The sequence below is a fragment of the Typopeltis vanoorti genome, chromosome 7 (genome assembly GCF_054136105.1).
Source record: "Typopeltis vanoorti isolate ZY-2024b chromosome 7, IOZ_Tvanoo_1.0, whole genome shotgun sequence".
Taxonomy (NCBI): domain Eukaryota; kingdom Metazoa; phylum Arthropoda; class Arachnida; order Uropygi; family Thelyphonidae; genus Typopeltis; species Typopeltis vanoorti.
This window is the reverse complement of record NC_143555.1, coordinates 85,628,317-85,653,568: the sequence shown is the minus strand read 5'-3', so window position 1 is coordinate 85,653,568 and position 25,252 is coordinate 85,628,317. Positions and strand designations below refer to the sequence as shown.

The 25,252-nt window shown below is 34.8% G+C and overlaps 1 protein-coding gene across 2 annotated transcripts in view; it reads left to right on the top strand.

The window, feature by feature from the left end:
- MICU3 (Mitochondrial calcium uptake 3) overlaps window positions 1–25,252 on the top strand; it is a 224,561-nt gene that overhangs the window by 121,853 nt on the left and 77,456 nt on the right. For both annotated transcript variants that reach the window (XM_090395373.1, XM_090395372.1), the window contains exon 8: window positions 24,987–25,087. In XM_090395373.1, coding sequence (XP_090251499.1) covers window positions 24,987–25,087 — 101 coding nt within the window. The remainder of the gene's footprint in view (window positions 1–24,986; window positions 25,088–25,252) is intronic.

The following is a 25,252-nucleotide window of genomic DNA, read 5'->3' as shown; positions in this document are numbered from 1 at the left end:
ACGCCTGGCAATGAAAATTGCATTCCATCTAAAAAAAAAAAAAAAAAATCATGGCATAGCTTGTTAGTTGGAAATCCAAAATGCTATCCCCTTGGGCTATTATATGCTGGTGATCATGCAATATAACTCCTTTCCCAGCCAAGCCATTGCCACCTTCCTGTGGTATGGCCTGTTTTCACAAATGGGACTCTGGCAGGATGAGTGTTGTCTCCTTAAATGTATATCTTCCCAGTTGTGAAGAAATGCTAACTACTCCTCTAGGTGGTATTTGTCTTTCATCACCCAGTGATACATGACCACCCTGCTTTTTTGGAGGCATGAAGTGGTTACTGCCATGCTTCATCTGCAGAGTAGGGCTTCTGTCCTCTCTTCCCACATGCAGCATGGGTGGTCATGTTTAACACACCGTTGTTGTTATTATTATACAACTAGGGACCAGTTTCTGCCTTCATTTGAGGTTACAGCAGTAAAACAGCTTTCCACAGGCTGGTCCCAGATAGTGCATAGAACCAAACTTGATGGTGACATGTCTGTCAGAGACTTTCTGATCAGCTGGCAAAAAAATCCTGCTGCTGCTTACTCTGCCAGGTCATGCCTGGAGGGAGACCTAGTTATTGGTATGCAGGGGGCACTGTCTGAATGAAGGCCACAGAGAGTTTAGGCACTCCCTGTGTGTGAGTTAGGTACATAAGTGAGGAAATGCACCACAGCTGCATTTCCTCACTTTGTGTTTTCTGAATCAATAACTCTAACATGAAAGACAATCATATAATATTAGTGTTTTAACTGTGGATATAAAGAAATCTCCTATTAAAAAGAAAAAAGGAAATGGCTACATCATGATACTGCTGGACTTTGCAAAGGCATTTAACAGAATACCACATGGAAAATTATTACATAAGTTGGAGCAAATGGGAATGGATATGAGTCTGATAGACAGACATCAGAGGGTGGTGTATGGCGGAATGGAATCAAGGCGAATGAGGGGGGTGACTAGTGGAGTGCCCCACCACTACTCTTTAATTTGTACATTAATGATATAGCAGAAGATTTGAAGGGGGGATATTCAGTTGTTTAGAGCCTCTGTAGCTCGGTCAGTATAGACGAAGCCCCTTTGGTCAGAAAGCCTGGGTTCAATTCCTGTCAGTAAGGGAGAAACTTTATCTGGTCTCTTTCGATGAACGGTGAGTTAGCCGGTCTCATACAGAGGTGGGGGTGGGGTAGGGGAGGTTTCACCCGGAAACTCCAGTTTTTCGTCCTCCGGAATAGGCAAACCAGTCCCATGAACACACACATGGATTACAGTCATGAATATGTCCCAGCTACAAAGTCACCTCGGGTCGAAAATGACTAAAAGGGAAAACCATCCATCCATCCATCCATTCAGTTGTTTGCTAATGATGCAAAACTAGGGAGGGCAATAGCTGATAAAGATAATGTAAATACTTTACAGATGATTTAAATAATTGGCAGTGCAAGCAAAGGACAATGATTGTCAATTCAATGTCATAAAATGTAAGGTAATGCACTTCGGGATGAAAAGATTATACACTTCATATCATATTGATGGTACTAGTTTACAGGAAATTGATAAGACTAGTGATCTGCGGATGATGGTGGTGGTGGTAGAATTGAAATTCAGAGGAGATATTGCAAGAGTTGACAAAATAAGTCAGAGGATTACTTGGATAGATGCTGAAGAACTCATTATTCTTTACTTGGCAGAGAGGTTATTTTGGTCACCTGCATTTCTAGGGGATCGAGAGGTGGTGGAGAGGATTCAGAGATGAGTGACCAAGCTGGTGACTGGCCTGTGGAATGTTCCCTGTGAGGATAGATTGAGGATGTGTGGGTTGCAGAGTTTAGCTGATAGGCAGGGGAGGGGATATAATAGAAACTTATAAGTTACTAAAGAGATTCTATAAGATTCACACAGAAGAAATTTTTCAATACATGGCGAGTAGAGAGAAAATGAGACACTTGGAAGTTGTCTATGAGTGTGGTTAGTAAGGGTGTGCAGACTAGGGTTCTTCACTTGGAGAGTGGTGAATGAGCGGAATGAATTGACAGAGGTGGTGTGAGCTCTCCAACAGGGAAAAGGTTTAAGGAGATGTATGATAAGTTTTGTGTTAATGTATAAAATGGATCTCTTGCAATGAGTCTTTTGACTTCATGGAATACCCATATAAATAATAATAATAATATAATGGTGTATAGCAGTTCTCCTTTTTTATGTTTTATAAATACTCTATACAGATTAACAATACTTAATTATCTAATGGACCCACCATTATACACCATTTTAATATTAAAAGTTTATAAGGATCCTGTTTAACGTTTTTTTTTATTATCAAAACTGAATAAAGCCACAAGCATAATAAACAATTTCATAATGGTAATCGTTTTGCATTTTTTAAGTACTACCAGTAGATCGGACAAGGACTAAACATAGTTGTAATAAATTTAATTAATCTTTGTGAAATCAATTTGCACTTGCTTTCTCACTTCCGACAATAGTGCGTGCCAATGAAAATTAAGCAGATAGTTCATACTTATATATATATGAAAGAATGATCATTGACTCGGTTAACATACATATTTTTTTAAAAAGAATTGAATGACTAAAACCGAGATTTAAGTAAAAAGTTTTTAATATTAAAACACGACTAGTTTCGGCTTGTAACAGCCTTCATCAGGTGACATTATAAAAGAAAGAAAAAAAGAAAAAACATTAAAACACTGAAGCTTAAATAAACTATGAACAACATAGAGAATCTCTATACATAATTGACATTAAAATGTTGTGGCTGTATTGTTGGGAAAGTGCGTGCTAGTAGCATCTCGTGAATGCCAGTACATGATTACAGCTGAATGACTATCTGGGGGGTTGTAGCTCGAGTTATTATTTAGATGAACAGGATTGAAGATGATTTCCCTAGATTCCACAATTTTTCTCTCTAGTTCATCATTGCAATGGAAGATGTTAGTAGATTTTTCCCAGCAGACTGTGTGACTTTGGCTTTCATCCATTAGGATTAGCCAAGAAAAGGATATGACTTGATAATGCACTGGCTCTCTGTCTCTTGTAAGTAATGTCCCTCATGTGTTCTTCCATATGCAATTCTGCCCAAAATAAGGAATATCACAATCACACAATATTTTATATACACCAGGGTATTTAAGATGATGATGATGACGACAAGGTTTTGGGTGGCTTATTAAGAAATGGATTTTTGTGGAGTGAACAAAGTTCTGATATTGTATTTTCTTAGAACTTTTGCTAATTTATGTGAAACTGTACTTATGTAAGGAATAGATATATTGCCTTTGAATCTATTTGTTTCTTCTGAGTGATGTCTAGGAGCATTAAGAAGGAATCTTTCAATGATTTTCTTGGAATATCCATTAACTTTGAAAGAAGTTTTGAGATGGTTTATTTCTGTAAGAAGTTCATTTGGGTCATCCAGAAGAGAACGGGCTCTATGTCCCAAGGTGGAAATTATTCCAAGCTTATGAGGAGGGAAGTGATGGGACTGACTATGCAGATATCTGTTGGTATGTGTGGGCTTTCTATATATCGATATTTTGAGTTTACCAGAAGAGCTGGTCAGTTTGACATCAAGAAAAGGCAGGGAATTATCCATTTCAAGCTCTGCAGTAAACTTAATACTTTGATGTCGGCTATTGAGATGTTTGAGGGAAACCATAAGGGAATCATGTCCATGGCTCCAAATAATGAAGACATCATCTACATAGTGTTTCCAAACTTTAGGTGTTAAAATAAAGGAAGAGATAGCCTTGGTTTCAAAATCCTCTAAGTAAATATTTGCGAGTACAGGGGATAAAGGATTACCCATAGCCAGCCCATGATTTTGCTTGTATATAGTATCTTGAAATCTGAAGTAACCGGACTTGATGCAGTGTGTAAGCAAGGCTAACATTTTTTTGGATAACTTGTCCCTGAGTAATGTTAGGACTTCATCTGTTGGGACATTAGTGAACAAAGAAGTTATGTCCAAGCTAGCCATGATTTCATCTTCATGAACTGTTATATCCTTGATGTATGAAACAAATTGTGTAGTGTTCTTGATAAAGGATGACGACTTTCCTGAAAAACGTTTGAGGTATTTGGCAAGATATTTTGAAAGGTTGTATATCGGAGAATTGATACCTTCTAATGGGGCATAGTGGGGTGTTCTCTTTATGGATTTTAGGAACACCATATATGCGAGGAATTAACGGATGGAGAGAGCGTAGAGATAAGCAAACGTTTCTGGATAATTCAGTGGTTGTTTTTAATAAGTTGTTTGTACGATTTTGAAGTTCAAGAGTTGGATCTCTCTCTCTCTCTCGAGTATTGAGTAGGTATCATTTTGTAGTAATTCGAGTATTTTATTCTGGTTATCTTCAGAGTTGAGGATGACTGTTGCATTGCCTTTATCTGATATTAATATCTGATAACTGTGATAATTGCAATGGTTCTATATGGTATTTTGCTTTGTTAAGTGTACTGTGATATGGCATATTTTTATCTTTTATTTTTAATTTTCAATTGTTCATTCTTCACATGAGTCCATTATGCCACCACTGTATGTATTCCTCGGTTTTTAATTTTCATATTTTTTTTATCTCTATGGTCTCTCTATCTGCCAGGTTGTGGCAGATGAAGAGAGCGTAGAGATAAGCGAACATTTCAGGATAATTCAGTGGTAAAAAGAGGACTACGAGACTGGAACAAAGAAATAGAAAATATAATAAAAACCAAAAAGGACAGTTACCAGAAATGGCTAAATTCCAAAACAATAGAAGCAGAAATAGAGTATAAAAGAAATAGTGCAATTGCAAAACGAGAAGTAAGGAAAAAACATAGAGAAAGATGGAACAATTTTGTAACAGAACTAGAAAAGGATTTATTTAAGCCACAATCCAAAACCTATAAAGTAATAAAATACATGAATAAAGAAATAAAAGAAAAGATAAAAATACAAACAATAGATTTATAAAAATGGGTGACCTATTTCCAAAATCTCTGGACAGATGAGAACAATGAATTAAAATTTTATAAGACAAAGAATGACCTAATAGAAAATATCACAATGTTAGAACTGAAAAATATAATAAAGAAGATGAAAAATAGGAAAACGCCAGGAGAAGACAATATAAATATAGAACTATACAAAAATGCAGGTGAAAAATTTAATGAAAGACTTTTGAAATTTTTTAATATAGTTTGGATGTCCGGAAAAACCCCTAAACTCTTGGAAAAAAGCACTGGTCATCCCAATCTATAAAAAAGGAAATAAAGACAATTGCAATAATTATAGGGGAATTAGCCTGCTGAATACAGGATATAAAATATATGCAGGAATATTAAAAGAGAAACTAAGCAGCATTGTAGAAAACAAATTACTAGAAGAACAAAATGGCTTCCGAAAAGGCCGATCCTGCATAGATCCAATTTTTACTTTAAAATTATTAATAGAAAAGAGAAGAGAATTTCAAAAAGAAACACGTGGCTTTTATTGATTATGAAAAAGCATTTGACAAAATTAGTCGACAAAAATTGTTTAAAATATTAACCAATTTAAACATACCAAACCAACTTTTACAATCTATTCAAGAAATATATACAGGAAATAAAATAGCAGTTAAATTAGAACACACCTCAGAATGGAAAGATATATCAAGAGGAGTACGACAAGGATGTACCCTCTCACCTCTGCATTTCAATATATATATAAATGAAATATTAACAATCTGGAAACAGCATAACCCATTTGGTATACAAATGACCCTGCAAATGAAGATAGATACACTACTATTTGCAGATGATCAAATAGTATTAGCTACATCAGAAGATGACTTACAAAGATCATTAAAATCGTTAAATGATATCTCAAAGCAATATAATATGACAATATCCAAAGAAAAAACAAAAATAATGGCATTCAAAGGAGAAAACCCAATAAGAAGTAAAATAGTGATAGATAATACAATACTAGAACAAGTAAACACTTTCAGATACTTGGGATGTGATCTATCATACGAAGAAGAAAAAGACATAGACACTAAAATATCAAACTTTGTCAAAGTAAATGGCATAATAAATAGTATATTTAAGCCATCCCTGGTACAAAAACACACTAGAATCAGACTATATAATGTCTTGTCAAAACCAACTCTACTATACGGAAGCGAAACATGGACCATGAAAAGGAAAGATGAAAAACGAATTCAAACAGCAGAAATGAAGTTCCTCAGAAAAACAGCTGGATATACCAAGTGGGACCACAAAACAAATGAAGAAATCTTACAATCCCTAAAAATCAAACCGATTAATTACTACATAAGACAGTATAAACAAAAATGGCTAGAACATTTAAATCGAATGGACAACAGCAGACTACCAAAAATATTATACAGATACAAAATAAGTGGAAAAAGAAGAATCGGAAGACCAAGAAAGAGATGGCATGAGACCGGAACAGGCCACATGGCCTATATTCCATGATAGGAAGAAGAAGAAAGAAGATATTAATATCAGGGACATCGCAAGTGCTGATTATACATGTTACAAAACTTAAAGTAATAAAATACTAATATAGGGAAACAATTATAAAAAGATTCATAATTGTAAATTATTACTATTTTTAAAAATGTACTATAGGTAGAGATAAGGAGATAGAGTAGAGATAAAAAAAATATGAAAATTAAAAACAGAGGAATACATACAGTGGTGGCATAATGGGTTCATACGAAGAATGAACAATTGAAAATTAAAAATAAAAGATAAAAATATGCCATATCACAGTACACTTAACAAAGCAAAATACCATATAGAGCATTGCAATTATTACAATTATCAGATATTAATATCAGGGACATCGCAAGTGCTGATTATACATGTTACAAAACTAAAATTAATAAAATACTAATATAGGGAAACAATTATAAAAAGATTCATAATTGTAAATTATGACTATTTTTAAAAATGTACTATAGGTTTACAGAAAAACCTTTCATGGGTGGAAACAACACACACACACACACAAAAAAAAAAAAAATGGAAAACAGCAAAGCAATAATAATGGTAAGTACTTACTTATTTCTGTTTAGCACATAGATTTTTGTCATTATACCACATTTCAACATAAAGATGTGCACAAATTCATATGGTAAGAAATCAGAAAAGGCTTACTATGATATTGTTGATAGTTCTAGTGGATACTTCACTATGGTTCAGGATACAAAAGTACAGGGGATTTCAAATAGGAAGTCACCATTTAGTTTTGAGTATGATAAAAATCAGTTTCATATTGAAAAGAAAAATATGTAAGAACATTTTTAAATAGTCATTTTAAAAAAAAAAATTTACAGTTTAAAAACAGAACTAAATCTTGGATATTCATTGGCAAACTCTGAAGAAAGCATTGATTGATTGATTCACCTATAATGGTATGTTGTGAGGTTGATCACAGAGTTGGAAAAATCCAAACTTCATGGTAGATCCAAGAAGTTAAATTCAGTCCTGAAAATGCCTGGCAGGTAAGTTGGCATATACCCTTAGTACATAGTAAAAATTAATAAATAAACTGTACTATACTATGCATAAAAATAGCTAAATGTTGATCTTAGGAAGAGAATTTAGAACTTTGGAAAAGAATATAGAAGATAAGCATCAAAAAAGTGGCAAAATGTTTTGGAGGATGTTGACAAATCATAGAAATAGAGGAAAGTGCATACTGTCAAAGTAATCAAAAATGATACAGGTAACATAAAAACCAGTGATAAAGATATTCTGGATATCTGGAATAATTATTTGAAAGATATGCTGACAGAGCAGCAGAAGAAAATATTCAAAGAGAAATACAATCAGTTGTAATGCAATCTGATTTAAAGAAATGCAATTCAAGGGGTGGGAACAGTCTGGTGGCTGTTTAGTACTTGAGTAAGAGAAACAATCTGAAATGCAGAAAGGCAACTGGAGTAGATGGCATTCAACCAGAAATGCTCAAATCTGGAGGTATAAAAGTCATACAGTGGCTACCTGCATAAATCAGATTGCCTAGTTACAAGTCAAATTTGAGATGATTGGAGTAGAGCTCTAATAGTACCCCATCTGAAAAAAGGAAACTAAAACAATGTGAAAATGACAAAGGAATTTCCTTTATTGATATTCTAGGTAAGTTTTATACAGGCATACTGGAGAAGAGTCTGAGAAAAATTAAGAGAAGCATGAGAGAAAGAATAAACTGGGTTTACTCTAAATAGCGATTTTCAGGATCTATTCAGGGTGTCATGGGAATATAACAAGGATCTATTTAAGTTTTGTAGAAAAGGTACGTGACAAGTTGTATAGTATATATGCGACATTATATTCAGCAGTAAGTATTGCTGTAAGTTAGCAGTTAGAAGTGAAGATACAGAAGATGGTTGAATTAGTCAGATGTAAGTCAAGAGTGTATACTCTCTCTCAGTTTCTGTTCATCTACACAGATCACATTGGAGATATTAAACTCTGCTCTTTATGCAGCCTAAACACGAGGGTGATCTAAAAAGTTCTCAGCCTAACAATGAAAAAACGAATTTATAATTTCAGAATTATTTTTATTTTTCAACATAATCTCCCTTAAGACTAATACATTTATTCCAGCAATGCTCCAGCAGCATTATATTATCCCGTCCCTGTAGTGGTTCTCAGTAAGATCTGCAAAATATCCCTCTACAGCTGCAATCACCTCTTGATTCGAAGAAAAACACTGACCAGCAGGGAAGAGTTTTAGTTTTGGGAAGAGATAGAAGTCAGAGGGAGCCAAATCTGGGGAATAGGGTGGATGTTCCAACAATTCATAGTGCAGATCCCTTAATTTTCCCATTGCCTTTTGTGGGCATGTTGTTTATTATTTTAACGGTATATAATAGAACACAGAAACTAAGTAAATAATTAATTTATTAACTTATTGCTGATATTTCGCTGGTGTTATAACCAGCATCTTCAGAGCACAAAAACACTGTTTGTCACAATACGCGAGACTATAACAACATGGTGTACTTAAACAAAATTGTAGCAGCAACACAAAGACTAGAGTCCTGATTTTAGCGCCCTCGAAATATCAGCAATAAGTTAATAAATTAATTATTTACTTAGTTTCTGTGTTCTATTATATACCGTTAAAATAATAAACAACATGTTCGACGAACACATAAGTCTGTCCACACTTTTGTGGGCAGGTACATTGTCCTGATAAAAAATTTTTTTTTTTCATCTGCAAACCGGCTCTTTTCTCAAGAATTTTTTCATCTAGTCTGGTTAAAAGATCAGAATAATATTCCCCAGTTATTGTTTTACCCTTTTCAAGATAATTAATAAACAAAATGCCTTTAGCATTCCAAAACTGATGGAAACAACTTTGTCTTCTTTGGCGCTGAACAACTGGCTTCTGTCCACTGTTTTGACTGCTGTTTGGATTCTGGTGTGTTATGGTGAATCCACATGTCATCCATAGTAATAAATTGATGCAAAAAAGTCAGTTTTATTATTGTTAAAATGCTCCAAGCACTGTTCAGAGATTTTTCTGTGAGAGAGCGCAGCACCCATCTTGCACAAAGCTTTTTCATTTGCATTTCTTCATGCAAAATATATCCTACACGTTCTTTTGAAATGCCTATTGTCTCAGCAATTTCAAGCACTTTGACTCGCCGGTCATCCAATACTGGCAAGTGAAAGTGCATGAAATTACTGAGATACTGGCATGCACTTGATCAACGATTTCTGGTGTTACACTTTTTGGATGTTCTTCACAAAGATCATCTTCAAGTCTGGTACGGCCATGTTTAAACTCAGCAGCCTATTGTTGAAAACAAAGGAGAAGAGTGTCCATAAACTTTTATGAACGTCGAATGAATTTCTTTTGGTTAAACCTTCTTTTACAAAGAATTTTATAACCACACGATACCCAATTTTATCCATTTCAAGGGATACAGACAACACTTTTGCTTCAGGCAGCTGTATAAAACAAATTACTTGATAGAGTGACTTGCAATTTCACATGGATGATTATGACAGATGTACCAACTTAGAAAAAAAAAAAAATCTTGCCGATAGCATTGCCATCTGTGGTCGAGGTTGAGAACTTTTCACACCACTCTTGTACAAGTCTTCAGCCCACATTAATTGAATTATTTAAACTGCTGTAACAAACTTGGTATGAAAATTAGAAATAAAAAGACAAAAACTGAAAATAGGCAGAAACATGGAAAATACCAACTGCATTTTCAACTGCAGTGAAGAACCTACTGAACAAGTAAAATATTTCAACTATTTAAGCAAACGTTTTTAGTGAAGATGGTACATTAAACGTTAGACAATGGAATAAGCAAAGCTAGTATAATAGGGAATTCATTTGAATAAATTTATGTTGAATAAAAGAGAAATTAGCTAAAATGCTAAACTTGCAGCATATAAATCAATGTTCAAACTAATTTTAACTTATGGATCTCAGAGTAGGATTAGAAATGAAAAAAAAAAAGATGCGAGTTCTGAAAAATAAAATCTTGGGAACAAGTGGCATCAATAGCAGAACCAAATGAAAAAATGAAGATACACTGTCAGATTCTCTCTCTCTACCCCCACAGGAAAGTTCTTTCCCATGGTTTGCACTCAGTATGTCAGCGATTTTTAAATCAATCACATTTCTTTCTCATATTTGCTAGTTTTTAAGTTTAAAATATACACTGCTTGGGAAGAAGTCATTGGGCAAGGTGCATTGTGCCATGTAATGAGACACATATTTGTAGCTAGTATAAATTGGAGGAATACGATGCTCTCAAGTCAGTTTAACTGTGTCCATGTGAAATGGTTGCGAGAAGGGAAATGATGGAGTTGGAAGGAAGTGTTATGCGATGTTGTAGGCCTATCTATTTGGCATCACAAATTGAACCATCCCAGGTCAACAATCACTGATACCATAGATGAAAGTGCAGAAAGCCCACTGCTACCCGCAGTGTACGAATCACCAAACGTGACCATAGGGTGCTAAAAAGGATAATATGTAAAAACCGTCATTTTTCAGCTGAAACGTTTAATGTGGAGTTCCGAGCATCAACGGAACTCCGCAATGGTGGGGGTACACCCCCCCTCTGCCAAGCAGTGGATGGGTGAGGTTGTGGCAGATGCCTGGTGAACATCTGTTATTGGAGTGCATCAGAAGCACAGGGAATCAACTGCAAGTGCTACCCACAGTGGATGACCCATTACACTCACCAAACATGGCTACAGGGTGCTACAAAGAATGATATGTAAAAACCACCATTTTTTGGCCAACATATTGAATGCAGAGTTTCGGGCATCAACTGGAACATGAATCTGCACAAAAATATTCAGAACCAAGGCTCACAACATGGGTTTCCATGGTAGGACTGCAATATTTAAGTCCTACATTACCCAAACCAACATGCACACACTACATACACAATCACACTACACCCTCATACCAAACAGATGATGGGTGCAAGTGTCGTGGATACATGGTAAAGTCTTTTACCAGGATGCATAACCTCAACTGTGAAATTTGGAGGTGATGGTGTGATGGTATCATCTTGTTTTTCCTGGTTTGGCCTTGGACATCTGTGGTGCCATGAACATTGAACTCCAAGAGGTATCTGAACATATTGGTATACCATAATGCCATAGAGTTCTTCCTACTCTATGACATTTCTACAGAATTAACCATTGTCTCTTTCAGCAAGACAATGCACCATGTCATAAGGTTGCTGTGTGGTTTGTGGACTTGAATGTCACGACACTTGACTGACCTCCACCCCTTATTTCAACCCTATTGCATCTGTGGGATGAACATTGGGTGAGATCAAGGGACATCTGCTCCACAGCACTCCAAGACCTCATGACATGCTTACAGGAAGAATGGTCCAAAATTCCTATTTGATTGTTATTGTATGCTTGTAGAAAGTATACCCCCAAAAGATTGCTGTAGTTATTGTAGCAAAAGGAGATCCTACATTTTATTAAGGTAGGTGTTATGGTTGTGTTTTCCTCACACTGTGGTGTCCGTTGACTTCTTTCCAAGCATTGTATTAGGAAATAATTTGACACTGTTAACATTCAAGAATGTGAGCAAAGCTAATCTAATGTGGTATGGTTACATAAACAAACTGGAGAAAAAAGGTTATCAAAACAGAGATTTAGACTGACTGACTTTTTCTTTCAGACTGAAATATAAGTCTGGCATATTTGAGTCTTGATAGATAATAGACTAATATGGATGAAAATTGTCCATTAGTGATAATGTAAACTTAATCGTGTAGTACAATCTTAATATCTTGTACATCCCCTGAAGGTAGATGTGTGTGTGTGTATATATATCATGAATTTGTTGATGGGGAAAAAAAAAGTAACTTCTAATGAATGAAAGGATAATAAACATCCATTATTCTTTGATTTCCAAATATTTTGAAACTGACTAGAAAGTTTATGAGAATACAGCCTTTGGTATCAGAAGTGTCCTGGTATTGCACTACTCAAAAGATACAAACCGCTCAGGAGCCTGAGATGTTCACATTTTATTCAGTACTTTGATTAAGGTTTCATTGATTTGACTGTTGCTTGGAACTATGAGAACAAAAGCCTTCTCTCAATACATAACAATCCTATGTCAGATATTTTATATAAGTGGATTCTTTGTCAGTCCATGAATTATAAAATTATGATTATCAAAAGAAGAGCCTAAAAGATTTAAATTTGGTATTATAAAGTGTTAAATGAAAAGATATTAAATGCCTATTATTTCAGAACTAAATATTTTGAAACGTGTTTTTGCCCTTGTATGGTTTCTGCCTGGTCTCTGATGAGAACCAACAGTTCAAAAACAGCTGGGCAGGCCAGTGAAACCTTAACATTTCTTCTATGCAATTTTTACAAATTCTAAATCTGCCCTGCAGGTTCTTATAAACTCTTTAAATGCAGTGAGTTACCTGGCATCTGACCCTCTCAGCATCATTTTGGGAAGTGGGGGGGTTGGAACAATTCATGTTAAGATGGCGAGAGATTGATATTTCAAATAATTAATACTGCAAAATAACATCAGAATGATAATTTTTGAACTTTTCCAAATAGAGAGTTTTGATGTTCATATAATACTTCAAATTATATATAAAAAGCAAAAATTCCTAGCAGTCATTGGAACTTTGAACAGACACTTCAATAAACAAATGTCTAGAACAACCCAAATAAAACTATATAAAATAATAGCCAAATCAGTTCTGAAATGTGGCAGTGAAACATGGACTTGGGGAGAACGAGATAAAAGATAAGTGGAAGCTGCAGAAACGAAGTTCCTAAGATCACTTGCAGGCTATAAAAGAATAGACAAGATAAGAAATGAAGAAATAAGAAAACAATTATCCATAATGAACATAACAGAAGACATCACAAACTATAGAAAGAACTGGAAAAACCATGGAAAGAATGAATGAGAACAGATGACCAAATATTGGTTGGAAATATAAACCTAAGGGACACTGATCAAGAGGAAAACCTAAGAGGAGATGGACAGAAGACTTTTTAAACCTTTGAAAATGTTACTGGCAAACAATTGCCTAATATGGGAAGCCAAGAAGAAGAAGAAGATAATATTTCAAACTGCATATAATAACATTGTGACAATTCAATTTTCAGATCCAGTGTTATATAGGGTTCAGATAATTTGTAAAACTAAAATAATGAGGGTTGGTACAGTTAATTTTTATGTGTTAGAGTTCAATAAGGTTAGAAGAACCAAAAGCTTAGATATTATGAAGTTGGATGTCATGTAATGCACTACATCTTCAAGAATACCTATTTTCAAAAGAAAGCTCATTTGTCATTGGAACTGAAACACTTATTCCCATGGTGGGTTTATATCCACATTCTGTTTGATAAACTTATTGTTTGGTGAGCTGTCAAAAATGCTGATTCCCCTCTTTCGATACACCTGCATTTTTAAATTTTCTAATATCCACTTCTGTCATTGCTCTTTGTTTCTGCATCCTGAAATCAGCAGCAAACTTGGCAACTAACCAATCACTGCATTGTATTTTATTAATGATACTGCTGCCCTGGTTGGAATACCATTCTCTAACATTCAGGCTATCAATTTTGATCCCATTGTGAGCATCATTCATGTATATTCGGTAGTGTGGATGAATTTCATTAGCCAGTGACACTACTACCCCCCCCCCCCCCATTTATTGGAGGCTTGAAGTGACTTGAAAAGTTCTGTGTTTGATCTCTGGAGTAGGGCTCTTGGATTATCTAATCCTTAGCCCACCCACAGTACTAACATTATTGTACTATAGATTTACATCCTTTCGTGGGTGGAATGCACACAAAACATAATAACACAATACTAACAAACACATTAAATTGTCAGCTGTCACTATATTTATTATAGTGACTCATTGTAACAAATTACCTAAAAGTCCCATTGAAAGCATTAATGCTATTCTAAAGAAATTCATTATAGCAAATCATTCTCCTGTAACCAACTATTTCTTTGATCTGTATTAATTCACTGTAGTGAGGATTGATTGTAATCAGAGGCATAGTGAGGTTATGGTCTATGTGGCCCCAGCCATAGGCGCAAAAATTGAGATTTTTAAAGTTTTTTTTTTTTTTTTTTTTAGAAAGGTACAATTTTCTTTCCTGGCCATAAGCACCAAAATTCCTCAAGATGTCTCTGATTGTAATACAGCATTAGTGTTATAAGACTAAGTAATGCATAAAAGGTACTAATTCACAACAGTCTACAGTGTGATATAATATCTTGTAATGTTGGCAAGATAATATATGTATAATGGCACTCTATAACAAAAGCATTTGGATTCTTTCTGCCACTCGTAATCCTGTTCCTGCAGCATTAATGATGATATTATAGTCATAATATCCTGCAAGTTACATAAGCAAACAGTTTATAAAATACACATGTTCCTTATCAAGAGTATTGCATTAAATTCTTTGTAGTAGTTTACTGTTTTAATAGACAAGGAAAATAATATTGATTTGGTAATGAAAGAACTACTGAGACAAATTAATAGAGAAGATAAAGACATACTTGAAGACAAAGTGGTTCTGAAATTATTATTCTATAGTAGGTAATGCATGCCATTAGAGGAGGTGCTGCACACATTGGACACATTGGAATCACTTGGGGGCTAGACTCCCATCAACTGCCAGCTTGTAAAAAGTGGACAAAGCTTCTGTGCTCCCCCCTCTGACATGCAGTGTATACAAAGTGCAACATGACATGGGTTGTTATGAAAATCTTTAGTTAGTGGATGATTTTATTATTTTTAGTGCACTGTTTAAAGAACCACATCTTTAAGTTTTAAAGACAGTGCAATGAGTTGCATTTGAGCATTTGCTGTTCCTGTGCTTGGTAGAAGCTTGTCATACCTTCTGGAAAGAGAAAGATAACTGTTTGTTTGGGAATTGTTAAAATTCTACATATTCTGCCAGCCTGGTTGGCTGAGGATATCTTTTCTCCACCCACCAGGCTGCAGGTTCAAATCTTGCCATGCTCATGGATGTTTGTGAATGGCTTTAGTTTGGAGACCAATTTCATCAGTACTGGCATGAGACCACTGTTTCATTTACTGGAAGACTGCATTGGCTTTAAAAAAAAAAGCTCCACGTTTGGTGCCTAGAGCTGAGTTTCCAGATAATATAAATAAATAAAAAATAAAAATTTAACTTGCCCCATAGTACTAATGTATTATAAGTTTACCCTTACCCATGAAAGGTTGGTGATCACATTAAAAAAAAAATCCATATATAGAATACATGGCTAATAAATTTAAGATGTCATGTTTATCGGGAGTATGAGTAAAGTATACTAAAATTCCATTTCTATCATTTTTTTTTATATCTATCCCTCACATGAAAACGTAGCATATTAGCTTACAAAACATGTAGCATATTATTGCAATTTGTGGGTAGATTAAGAGAGGAGCAGATAACAAGTAGTCCTTAAGAAACGAACTTGAAGCTGCTTCAGATAATAGTAATAGATGGAATAAAAAAAAAAAAGAGGAAGAAGAAAAGGAGCTGGTTCCATGCATTTGCAGTTGGACTGACTATAGCTGTATGTTGGGCAGTTGCTTATATTTTTATAGAAGACACGGAATATTGGATCACGTGAATGCACCAACATCACCTTATCTTGCACATAAAATACAGTTTGGTGGACAGTCAAAATGATCAATCATTGTAGCTGCAAGTTGAGGTTCATTTAAAAAAGGAGTTCAGTATTGATTCCTCTAAGTAGTAGTGTCCATTAATATTTCTGCCTAATAATCAAGCCTTGGATTTTCAGCAGAAATGATAAGGCAGGTCTAAGAATATTGAAAAGGAAAAACTTTTCTTGTTTTGTATACAAATAGGAGCCATACCTTCTGTCCATTGTAAAGAACTGCTGGACAAAAAGTTTTTTATCCAGTAGTTCCCTCACATACTGATATCACTATCATAGCAGTGCTTAAATACAAAGCTGACCTGATGGCATCATTCTTCCCCTCTAATTCCTACATATAGGCATATCATATCACTGCATGTCTCCTATGGTCTTTCACTAGAAAGACATCAAAAGAAATTTTAAACATAGGTACCAAAGCCTTCTAAGTCCTGATGTTATCCATCAACTAATACTCAAAAGTTATGCTCCTGAATTAACAAGTATTTTATCATCTCTAATCTAATCTAATCCTGTAGCCTCCTCTTTTAAGAAGGTTGCAACTGATGAACAGTCCACTTCCATGTCTTTCTATCTTTGCTTCTGTAAGGTGCTTGCCTGTCCAATCCTTGATGTTGTCTTTCAATTGCAGTCGGGGTCTTCCTCTCCTTCCCTCCACCATCCCCTGCAATACTGTTCTGGGGAGCTCTCCAGAAGAACCCCTCATCAAATGTCCTGCAAACACTATTTTCTTCTTTGGATACTAGCAATATAGTCTCTTTTCATCTTGAATCTTTTAAGAACTTCTTCATTGCTCACTCTTTCAGTCCAGCTGATATGATCCATTTTTCTCAAGCACCACATTTCAAATGCATTCAATCGGTCACTTATCTCCTTATTGATCTGGAGTGTGGGGACGTATGGACTCGCATCCATACGTCCCCACACTCCAGATCATTGTCTTGAGAATTCTTACTTTTAACTGTTTGTTCAGATTTCTGTTTCCTAATATGTGGTTTATTTGGAAAAATGCTGCTTTTGCTTTTTTAATTCTGTTCTTAATTTCATAATTAGATCTATTGTCATCTGCTATCCAACTCCCAAGGTATTCAAAACTTTTTACATTCTCTATTCTTTGTCCATTCAAAGTGATTTCTATCCCATCATTTCTTTTCCTTGAAATCTTCATCACTTTTGTCTTCTAAATGTTTATTTTTATTTTATCTCTCTCATTTCCAACCCTGTTCAGTCTATTCAAAATTCTTTGCAAACCTTCCTCTGTTTCACTCATAAGTACAATATCTTTTGCATATCTTATATTATTTATCAGATGTCCATTTATCTTTATTCCATCCTTCAGATCTTCCAAGGCCTCTCTCATAATCTATTCAGTATAGACATTAAAAAGGAGTGGGGACATCCCACACCCTTGCCTCACACTCTTTCTTATGGGGATCCATTCAGTATCTTCAACTTCAAATCTAACCCTGGCTTCTTGAGTTTTATATATTCTGAACAACAGTCTGATAATTTTTTCATCTATTCCTATTTTATGCAAAATATCAAATAAAACAGAGTGATTAACATTATCGAAAGCTTTTTCATAATCCACAAAGCATAGATATAAATCTTTATTGCACTTGATTGTTCTTTCTCCCAATATCCATTGTGTTGTAATAGCTTCCCTGTTTCTCCTGAAACCAAACTGTGCTTCATTTAATTCTCTCTCTCTATCATCTGTTCCATTCTTCTATATATTATGTTGATTAGGACTTTTGCAATGTGGCTAATCAAGCTGATAGTTCTATGCTTATTGCAATCCATCGTTCCTGTAGTCTTGGGAATAGGAATAAAAATAGATCTTACAAAGTCTTTAGGTATTCTATCCTCCTCCAGACTTCTATTAAAGATGATGGATAGAAGTTTTATTCCTTCCTTCCTTTCCCAATGCCTTCAGCAGCTCTCCTTGAATATCATCCACTCCTGGAACTTTCCTATCCTTTATTCTTTTAATGGCTGCTTCAGTTTCCCATTCCTTAATTTCTGAGGTATCGTCATTTTTTATCTGATCACATTCCAGATTACCTTCATCTCCATAAAGTCCTGTGTTACATATTCTTCCACCATATAATTTTTTTCATTTTTTTCTAACAAAATCTTTCAAAGCACTGCTTTTTGTCCTTCTCTTCTTTGCTGAAATCAAGTTCAAACCTTCATAGACCTTTCTCATATCCTTTGTTGTATCATTTTCCTCTATTTCCTTGCAGACTTGATTGAGCCAGTTTCCTTTGCATTTTTAGCCAGAATTTTTACTTATTGATCTCTTTATATCTGACTTGAGCTTCGTTGTTGTTCTTATTCTTCCATTTTCTTCTTTTGTCCATTTTTTCTATCACTTCCTCAGTAATGCAGGGCTTCCTTCCTCTCCTCTTTTGCCTCACCCAGAAGACGTTTAGCACATTCCTTGATTTTTCTCTCTTAAATCAGTCCAGATTACTTCTAGAGGTCTATCAGTATCAATATTACTGATCATATTTTCTAGTTCAGCTTGATATTTCTCTCTGATATCTTTTCTTTTTAGTCCATCAATTATTATTTTTCTAGTTGCAATCTCTTTCTTTATTTATTCATTTTAATCTGATTTTTACTTTAATTGTGAGCAGGTTATGGTCACTATTGCAGTCTGCTCCAGGATACGTTTTTGCATTTTTTATTACATTTCTATATCTTGAGTTAATTAGAATGTAATCAATCTGATTTCTCATGTCCAGGTGCTCTCCAAGTATGCAGTCCTCTCTTGTGTTGTTGAAACCAGGTGTTAGTCAGTATCAGTTCATGTCTTCTACAAAACTCCACCAGTCTGTCTCCTCTTTCATTTCTTTCTTCCAAGCCCCAAGGGCCCACCAGACCATCCTCTCTTCCTTTCCCTATCTTTGCATTCATATCTCCCATTACTATCAGTATACCTCTGTTATTTTTCAAATGTAAACATTTCTCTATTTGTTGATGGATCTCTTCGACTTCTTCATCTGTATGGTATGTTGTAGGCAAGTATACTTGAATTATAAGGATATTTTTAGGTTTGGCCTTTATTTTCAAAGCAATCACTCTTTCAGATCTCTGCCAATATCCCTCCACCATATTGGCTCTCCTTTTATCCGACATTATTCCAATATCCCTTTGATGTTGTTCTCCTCCTGAGTAAATAAATCTAAATCCATCGTTCTTATATCTCCTTTCCCTTTCCATCTAACCTCTGAGATTTCAAGAATTCCAACAATTGATATCTTCATTCTTTTCATTTCTCTGATCACATTGGCCATCTTCCCTGTTTGATACATTGAGTTAACATTCCAGGTGCCCATATTTGTATTTTGTATCTGATATCTTTTCTTTTTAGTCCATCAATTATTATTTTTCTAGTTGCAATCTCTTTCTTTATTTATTCATTTTAATCTGATTTTTACTTTAATTGTGAGCAGGTTATGGTCACTATTGCAGTCTGCTCCAGGATACGTTTTTGCATTTTTTATTACATTTCTATATCTTGAGTTAATTAGAATGTAATCAATCTGATTTCTCATGTCCAGGTGCTCTCCAAGTATGCAGTCCTCTCTTGTGTTGTTGAATTTGAGATTCATCTTCTTATGCTGTGCCCTTACATCAGCTCCAGAACTTCCAGAAGGCTTTGATCCTGTAGCATCATTTGAGGTCTTATCCTCCTGGGACTCCAACTCAGATGTACAAACCTCCTCCCTGATACATATTGCACGAGATCAGACCCAGGGGTCCCATCTGTTCTTATGCATAATTCATTCTTCTGTCTTAACTTGTTCATCATTACTTGAAGAAAGAAAAAAGTATGCATGGTGGTTCTCCATTGCCTTCCATGCAGCTTGGTGGGTTGGACATTTCCTTCCAACCAGATGTAACGATTATACCGCCATGATTTGGTATCTTCTTTGAAGTCAGCTATCATCCGCCTCACAGTTTGGAAATAAGTATCTTCAAATCCATTAAAAGGCAGAGGGAAATAGGATAAAAGTCTGCCATTTGGCTCCCTAACTACAGTCCTCTCTTTAAATTAACAGAAAAGATAGTTAACAGTTAGCTTTGTTAACTTTGAGATACCTCCAGCTTATATCACTCATTTCTGTGCCATGCAAAGGTTTGGAGGAATTTGTGCATTTGCTCTTGACATTTCAACACATTGCTATATGCACTTTTTAATTAGCTAGTCAGTTTCCTACCTGAGTATTCACTATGTCATTATAGATGGCATCCTCTCTTCAGATGCATGGTTGTCCCTAAGTCTGTTCTTTCTCTTATCTTCTTTTTCCTATTTATAAATGATCTCTCACTAATTGTATATCTTATCTACAGTTTGACTGATAATAGGACAGCCCTTTTTCCTGTTCATTAGATTTCATTGCTCAAATTGAAATGTGACCCTTGGCACCACTGTGGTATTAAAGAACACAAGGCTGAGGGAAGTGAATTGCTAAGGATATACATAGGGCATACAGCTTGCACAGGGTTAAATTACCCAGAGATGAAAGCTCAAAGAATGTAAAATAATATTTTGGTGTTCTGGTAAGTAAATGGTTGATTTGCATTAAATTACTGCATGCTCAGAGCAAATACTTAGCATCAGTACAATTGAAAAAAAGTAAGTTAACTGGAGTAATAAACATTGAACTTACCAAGAAAATGATGTCCCTGTTTGGATGGCAAAAAATAAAGCTTCAGAGAAAGTTCAAGATCAGAGTTATCTGAGAATTTGAAAAATGAAAGGGACTGCAAATTGAATGTTATAGAATAGGGCAAGGAAACCTTGAGCCAGAGAATGGCCAAAAAACAGAGGATTCTGGAGTTGGTATTCTCTGACATAGGATATTGGATCGCATGAATGCACAAATATCACCTTATTATGCATATAGAATCATATAGAATGCAGTGTGGTGGACAGTCAAAATGAGTAATCATTGTAGTTGCAAGTTGAAATTCATTTAAAAAAGGAGATCAGTATTGATGTCTGTAAGTAGTGTTATGTTGCATATATTGGTGATGTGGAAGTGAGTTTTTTGATTAAATTTCTTAGGGTTGTTTGTTATTCTTTTGAAGGTTGGTTATAACTGGTAGTACTGTAATTTTTTTTGTTGGTGGTGGTGGTGGTGAAGTGTTAATGAAAAATAAGTACCATGCAGTGAGAGAGAGAGCCTCTCCAATGTGTCACCACACAGAGCATACCTAGTCTTTTGGTAATAGCTTAGCCTCAACAGTGCCCCTTATACCCCATGAAAACTTTCAGAACAAATAAAGTAATTATGACAATGAACTGTTACTGCAAAATATTTTAATTTCACATATGATACACTGTATGGAAGTGAATTATGAACCATAAAAACTACAGAAGAAAAAAAAAAAAGAATATAAACTGGAGAAATGAAATTCCTGAGGACAGCAGGCTATTCTTTTTGGGACAAAAGAAGAAGCACAGAAATACATAAAGAGCTAAAAATAGACTTGGTATTGGACAAAGTATATGAATACCGAAAGAAGTGGAGTGAACATATCGAAAGAATGGACAGTTCAAAACTACCCAAAAAGTACTCCAATATCAACCAGTTGGAGGATATAGAAATCAGGGACAATCAAGGAAAAGATGGAAAGAGACCAGAACTGGCCACTTGGCCTAAATCCCTGAAAGGATGATGATGATGACATATGATACATAATATTACAAATAATAAAGTAACATACTGTTCTAGAAATAAGTCAAATTAATAAAAATTAGTAATTTTCCCATTCACTGAAGGTTTTTTCAGAAACTACATATAATGCAAGTTATAAATTTCTATAATGCTTTTGGAAACAAGTTTTTTTACGGAACCCTGCTCTACCACGGAAAACACAGTTTAAGAAACACTATTCTAGACATTGTTGTCTGGCAGAGTAAATGGCAGCAGGATTATGTACTAGCTAATCAGGAAGCTCTCTGATGCACCATTAGGATGGGCATGTACTATCAAGTAGTTATCCTGCAGAACTATTTACTCATCGGTATCTTTAAATAGAGAAGATTCTTGGTCTCTTGATATCTTTTGCCTATCTTTAGATGGTATCACTGTGGGGGGGGGAGAGAGAGAAGCTGGAACTCCTACTCATGAGACCAGACTTCTGATAAGCAAAATGGTGGTATTTTGCCAAGTGATAAAAGTTCCACACTAGAAGTGCTGTTTCCAAACAGCAGTCAGAATTAGGAGGTATAATTATACTTTATAATCAGCAGCACTCATAGTGACCTGGAAGCTTGAAGAATATACGGAAATTATTTGAGTCAAATCAAATGTGGACACAGCTGAGAAAATGTTTAAAGTGATCTTTATTGTGTAATGAATCAAATTAACAACATGTTAAAAATAAAATAGTAATTTGTTATTATTCAGAATCTTCCATAAATCTTTAGACTCACTGCAGTGTGTCTTAGCTACACTAGCTAGGACACTATGCCTACCGTAAGTTAAATTCTTTCTTAAATGCACATATACTGGTATCCCTTGATTAATGTGATTAATTAATCCCTCAATGACCGTGTATATCAACCTCGCATTAATCAATATAATAATCAATGGTAAAAATTACAATTCATCCATGATTGATTACTGTATTAATAATTCGTTTTATATGGTACTCTTTTAGGTAAAATAAAAAATGAATGCAAAGTTAAATGTTTAATAAATGCTTGTACCTACATTAGTTATTGAAATTTTTTATCAAAAAAGTCGAGAGTCATTTGAACAGTTTTAGTTTTTTTTCTTATCAGCATAAATTCTACGATAACAAGCAAAATGACTCTCTAGACCACAGCAAACAAGCGTTCTTCGATTAACATCTGGATCCATATCCATTCCTTGCTGCTTAAGCAATTCAAACTGAGAAACATTCCATCCAGTTCTTTGATAGTTATCTCCTTTGGAACCTCATCTTCGCATTCCATTTGTTCATTGTCTTCATGTGCACGTTGTTGTTCAATTTCAAGAAGATCATTTTCACTGAAATCTTTTGAATTCGAATCCAATTATTCTTTAACATCTTCTGCATCAACACCATCGAAACCAAGGTCTTCACCAAATGCAACGATTTCTTCAATCACGTTGTTCACAGGATTTTGAAAACCACCTAAGTCATTAACGCATTCTGGCAAAAGGTTTTTCCAAACAACTCATGCAGGTAGAAGATACTTGCTCCCACTAGTCATGAATGTTTGCGTGGTTTTCCAAAATTCTTGGAGCGTAATTGCATTTTCTCCTGTTGTTGTTTCTACTATCTTTGAGAATGTCTTTTTAAGAAAATAGGCTTTGAAAGTTGCAATGACGCCTGTGTCCATGGATTGTAGCAATGATGTCATATTTGGTGGAAAAAATAAAACTTTCACATTCTTGCACAACAGATCATTAAGAGAATTTGGATGACCAGGTGCATTATCTAAAAGTTACTTCTCTTGCAATAAGCTTCAACTGCTGGACAAAAATAAGACTTAAACCAATCTTCGAATAGGCCTTGGGTAACCCAAGCTTTCTGATTCACCCACCAAATTACAAGTGAAGAGTTCTTGTTGCATCCTTTAAAATCCTTTGGGTTCTGAGTTTGATAGACAAGTAGCAGCTTCAGTTTAAAATCTCCATTAGCATTCCTTCCAAGCATAACAGTTAAGCGATCTATTGATACTTTATAGCCAGGTTGTGCTGCTTTTTTTGATATAAAAGTTCTAGACAGCAATTTTTTCTAATAGAGGCCAGTTTCATCTATTGAATATTTGGTGGTAATCGTAATCATTTTCTGCAGCTCAGCAGGAAATGTAGATGCGGCATCTTCATCGGCACTTGTAGCTTCATCTGTTATTTTCACATTCTTTAGTCCAGCCCTAGATTTAAAATTTTCAAGCCAGCCTTTGCTACCTGAAAATTTTGAATTGTCTTCTGTATATATAGTCTCTTTAAGTCTTGAAAAGAGACTTAGAGCTTTGGCCATGATATTATAGACACTAATTGGAATTCTCTTTTGATTGCAGCTTTCCATGCCAAATGATCAACAGATCTTCCTTTCAACCATTATAACACTTTAGTTATTGCATTGCATACTTGCAGATGTAGATGTAACTTTACCTTGCTTGCAATGCCCATCATCTTTGGATAAAATAGTCCATATTTAGACAAAGAATTTGAACCAAGCCATATTTCTATACAAACACATAATAAAATATCAACTTAATTGAACAGTGTTCAGTTATATATATTCATTATACATTAGTTAATTTTTAATAAATGTACCTTCCACCCATAAGTTTTATATAATTCTTTGTTAAAGTTATTTAAATTGTTGCTTACATTTGAAGTTTTTCTTTATTTATATAGTATCCTTATTTATAATAAGTAGTAATAAATAAGAAAAAAAAAAGAAATGTCCAAATTATGTCAAGTGACTACAGTCCACACTCACTATAGCAAACTCATAGAGACCAGAGAAATAGTTATTATAGTGGAAGGTTCATGATTGTGAATTTTCTTTAATGTAGCATTGCAATTATGAGATTTTTGCTGGATGAGCATTGACTGTAACTGTCTGACTGTAAGAGAAAAACAATAGTTTGTCTTCTTCAGTTTGCAAAAAAAATGGATTATTACTTCAAGACAATTAATTATGAAATTATTCTGTATCCATTCTTGGATGTATTTGAATATACTTCTGTTTTGATTTTAGGAAGACTCGGAAGATATACTGGATACTGTAGATACAACATTGCTCATTCACCTTTTTGGTAAAAAGGGAAATGAAGAACTAAGCTACGATGACTTTTACAAGTGAGCTTTAATCTCTCAACTAATCTCAGCATATTAGAGCAATATTATTAGTCCTGGAATTGTCCTTGCCTGGCCATGGTTAACTTGAATGTATTAATTCAAAAATTGTGTAATCACTCAGTTTAAATAATCCCTTTCAGACATATTTCAAATTATTGAAGTTAA